We start from the raw sequence: 4,750 nt of genomic DNA, 5'->3' as shown, positions 1-4,750 counted from the left end.
CCCCCACCCCCTTTATCTCTCCAGGGTCCAACAACATGTTTGGCACCAAAGAGGGGCCAGGAGGAATGCCCACGTTCGGCAGCCCCCACCACGACACCTGGAACAGACTTCGACGCACACCGCCATCTTTCCCCACCCCGCCACAGTGGCCCAAAAGTGCCGACGCAGAGAGAAGCAGCTCGGCCAACAGCCACGAGAGAGAGAGGGAGAGGGAACGGGAGAGAGAGAGAGAAAGGGAGAGGGAACGTGAGAAGAGAGACTCGTCTGTCGGGAAAGACGAGAAGGATAAAGACAGGTGAGTTTGAGGCAGACGTAAATGTACTTATGCTTTTAGATTATTATTTCAGATCATATCTGACAAAATGCCATTACTTGACAGTTTTCCTGCCATTTGACGCTACACTAGATGTCACTTTTGTTTTGAAGCATTAAGTGCAGAAGGTAAATCAATCACACACAAATGTAAGGGACAAAAAGTGTGAATATTTCCAGAAACATAACTAATATCACGAGGACATTTTCAGCTTGCAATAGCATCTAAACAAGATATTTTATAAATGAGTGTTCTGCACAGGTAGTATGAGGAAAACAAAGCACTTTTTGAACCATAAAGGAAGTAAACATGTCACTGTAGAGACAAAATACAAATGTGAACCTGAAGGTGAGCCAATCCTTCTGTTTTTTTGTCTTATCCCTGGAAAATTCAACAAATGAAATTGATGTATCCAAAACAAAAACGGGTAACAAGCAGCTCTGAGAGAAATTGTCAAAAATACATTTGATGGGAATTTGTGAAAATCTACCAAACATTAAGTTAAAGTTAAGACCGTAGACAAGAGCATCGTCACCTAGATGTTTTTAAGGATAATAATAATTAAGCAATAGCTCACGACAGGCCGTGGTATATGCTCATTATATCACAGCTAAGGGGCGTGGTTCGGCCCGATGCGAAGCAGGCAGTTTGCTTTTCAGCCCAACGGTATACTGTTTTTCTCAGACGCGGAGGGATACTGACTTGTTGTGAAAAGTAACTTACAATTCTACCCGTGGTATACGCTCAGTATATCACGGCTAAGAACCAATCAGATTGCTTGATTTGACTTGCCCGTTTTATAATAACGGATAAATCATTTTTGGAAAAGTATCTTAACTAAAGTATCTGACTACTTTTAAATCCAGGCTGAAGACTTTTCTTTTTGCCACTGCTTTTAATTGATATATTCATATCTCACACTGCACTGTAACTTTCATTCATGTACCTGTGTTATTCGTGTTTCATTATCTTTGCTTTTAAATGAGTGTTTTTAAATGCCATTTTATAATAAGTTACTTTATGCTCTTAATGTCTTTCATTTTTGTAAAGCACTTTGAATTGCCTTGTGTTGAAAGTGGCTCTATAAATAAACTTGCCTTAATACATGATGTCCTTGCAGGGATTCTGTGGACCGTAATCGCCACTCCAACCGTTCGTCTCCGGCCTCGGCGCCGGTCAGCTACCAGATCAGCAACCTGATCCGCTCCAACAGCCAGAACTCCTGTGACTCGGGTCGACATCACAGCGGCAGCGTGGACCGGGTCCGTGAGGCGGAGAAGGAGCTGCTGGAGCGCCACAGAGAGTCTTCCTCGCAGGGCGACGTGAAGGTGAAGGAGAGCCGCTCGCCGGGCAAGGAAATGCTGGAGAGGAGATCTTCAGAGGACTCCATCAAACCCGCTCAACGATCTCCGTCCCCTTACTCAAAGGCGGTGATCAACGAGCAGGGCATGAAGATGGCAGGTGGGCCCCCGCCTACGCTCAAGGACAGCGACAGGAAGGAGCCCCCGATAGAGCTCCTCCACAAGGTGAAAAATGACATGAAGATTAAGGAGGAGAGGAAGGAGGAGCAGGAGGTCGTGGTGGTGAGTTCTGAGCCCCCACCTCAACCCCAAACTCTTCCTCCTCAAATGGGCCAGTCTATGAACCCTCACCACCACCACCCGCCGTTATCCCACCAGGCCCCTCTCCCCTTACATCGAGGCAGTGACATTCCAGTTCAAGGCATGCACGGCGTCCCCATGGCTCACTCGCTGCCTCTCTCCATGGGGGGCATGCCTCAGATGGGCAGCCTTAATGTGCTCGATCGGGCTCGTATGGCTCCCTTTATGGGTGTGAGCCCTATGGCGGGAAGGGAACGCCTCCCGCACCAGTCCTTCCCATGGGACCCGCTCCGAGAGGCGTACCGCAGCCTGGACCTGCAGCGGCGCATGGACTTCCAGCTCAGGGCGGAGCAGGGACACCGCTTCCCCAGCATGTACGAGCAGGAGCGAGCGTACCGCGAGAGGGAGGCGCACGACTACTCCCACCACGAGCACCTGTTGGAGGTACGGCGAGAGCACGAGAGGATGAGGCAGCAGGTGGAGGAGCGAGAGCGCATCCATCTGAGGGAGGAGCTGGACAGAGCGCGCCTCCATCAGCTGCACCAGTCCCCCATGGAGGGCCATCTACCCCACATGGCCCCTTTTATGCCCCACCTAGGCGGCATGCCCTACCCTAGACTCAGCCCCTCCACGGGACACAACGGCCCCATGAACAGGACACCCCCTACAGCCGCTTTAAGCGCACCTCCACCCCTTGTGCCAGCTGGTAGTGCCAGGCCAGTCTCACCCAGGAGGACTACCCCCCTCACCTCCACCCAGGACCCCCGGGACTACTCCCCGTCTCGCAACCCCAAAGAGGTAGAGGCTCGGTAGCTTCTTAGAAAGTCTTTCAGCCCCCTAATCTGAACTCCGATAGTGAACAAAATGCACTGCTCTTCACCAGGAGAGAGCAAACCTCCCTAAGGGAAAGAGTATGATTGTACAAAGTAAAGGTGTGTAAGGCTGATTAAGCACATGCCATGACTTTATTTTTAACGGACTGGAGGTCGAACAATGTCGGTAAAGAGAACATAAATATGTGTATGTTTATATCCGGCTTAAATATTTGATAATTATTAATATATTAATCAAATACCTTTTTTCAGCTTTGTGCGAAAAGAGAGGTCCTGAAATGAGTTTGTACATTTCCTATCCGTGTTCCATGTATAGATATCATTTCTATGAATTGTATGTATTTTGTGCATTACGCCTTTTACAATATTTATCCCAGTTGATTGTGAGACATATCCATTATGACCCACTGTAAAGACTGGACTTCATTTCAACTTTCAGTTATTTAACCTCATGGTACCAGGATATCCTCAATGATGAAAATGTACAAAGTTACATTACGGATTTTTGTTTTGTTCAATTGTTTTGCCTTTGAGATATGCAGATAAATATATATTATGAGGTCTTTGTTCAGTCTCTGTAAAGAAAACTGATGTAAATAACCTGTTGATATTTCTTCGCTGCAAAATGACCGTGTACATTTATTAGTCTTTTTAACCATTTCTAGAAAAATGAAATGAAATGAAACATGGGGGATCACGTCCCTGTTGGATATCATGGAAACAGACAAGCCTGGCCAATGGGTGATTGACTGGAGGGTGTTGTAAGGGGGCCTAGAAGGATCATCTGCAATCTATGCAAAGCAGCACACAGCACCCTTATGAACCCGGACGGAGCGGACGATACGAGAGACACTTGGATTAACACATGTTTATAGAAAAATGATGGAATTATGAAAAGACTTCCAAGTCAAAAACTGGACCAGCCCCGGACAGAAAAGAAGGACACTTTTTCGAGTGGGCGGCAAAACGGACTTTCTCTGTCAACCTTGTGGTGTTGTGCAGTTGTTTTTCTTAGACTCTTGTATACAAAACAAGTAGAGTTTTAGGCGTGCAAAAAAATGAAAATGAACATTCTTGGTTTAAAATGTACGGAATAAAGTTTGGACCTAATGTCATACATTTGTTTCTTGGTTCCTTATCCATTGTCAGTGCCGACTACGAGTACTGGATTTGTCTTTGAGCCAAACCGACTGAGGGGAATGTTGATGTGAGGTTGATAGGTTTGCCAATAACGCTTGTGCCTCAGTTTTCAGCATTTAGAGTATTTGCTCATCTGATATCAAGCCATTATTTTGAAAGCATAAAGGCAACAGGCTTGGCCGGCAGAGTAGCCTGAGCCATAAGATCATTTGACCATAATCTGTCATACATGGGCTGCACAGCTCTTCAGAGGGGGATCGATGAGATTGGGCCAAGGCAATACGTGGAGGGACTAATAGGAGATTGATTTTGTATGAAAGCAGGTTTTGAGTGTTTGTGTTGCAGGTAACCGGTATTGACTGGCAGCCCAGCCGCATATTGACCCGCGGTCTGGACTCATTAAGAGGAGCAATGCCTGGGAGGCAGGCTATCGGATGGAGGAGGATCGGCCTCATGCTCACCACTCATCTGCTTTTCTAATGAGGCCGGATGGCACTCTGGAGTGGGCCGTGCAGGGATCCCTGAGGCGCCCCGTCCTGTTATTGACAAGAGCTCGGCTGTGCTCTCCGCCTGTCCAGAGACGGCCAATTCATCCTGTTAATGCCCTCACTACTCATCTGGCTGCTGTGTGCTGTAAGACCAACCGATCCTGTCCCATGGTATCAGCCCGTAATGACAGCGTGGATCAAACCGTGGCCAGGTCATTAGGGGATGTTATTGAAAATCAATGGCGCTCCTGTGTCTCACACACTCTGGCAGGGTTTTTTTCTTAAAAGGGCTCCTTGAAAAGGCTGTTTTCCAGAATGGGCCTGGCGTATTGGGAAGACTTAAATCACTATCACTTTCAATTTAGAGCAACTGGT

General features: G+C 47.3%; 1 protein-coding gene across 1 annotated transcript; it reads left to right on the top strand.

Moving 5' to 3' along the window:
• Positions 1-22: 22 nt before the first annotated feature.
• Positions 23-3,862, top strand: LOC104945269 (autism susceptibility gene 2 protein-like). The gene is made up of 2 exons (XM_010770917.1): positions 23-295; positions 1,434-3,862. Exons 1-2 carry the CDS (start codon positions 36-38, stop codon positions 2,725-2,727), a joined length of 1,554 nt encoding a protein of 517 aa, XP_010769219.1. The 5' UTR covers positions 23-35; the 3' UTR covers positions 2,728-3,862.
• The last annotated feature ends 888 nt before the right edge of the window (positions 3,863-4,750 follow it).

The sequence above is a fragment of the Notothenia coriiceps genome, unplaced genomic scaffold, assembly GCF_000735185.1.
Source record: "Notothenia coriiceps isolate Sejong01 unplaced genomic scaffold, NC01 NC01_scaffold00009344, whole genome shotgun sequence".
Lineage (NCBI taxonomy): Eukaryota > Metazoa > Chordata > Actinopteri > Perciformes > Nototheniidae > Notothenia > Notothenia coriiceps.
Note: the sequence above shows the minus strand (reverse complement) of the source record. Positions and strands in the feature narration are given on the sequence as shown.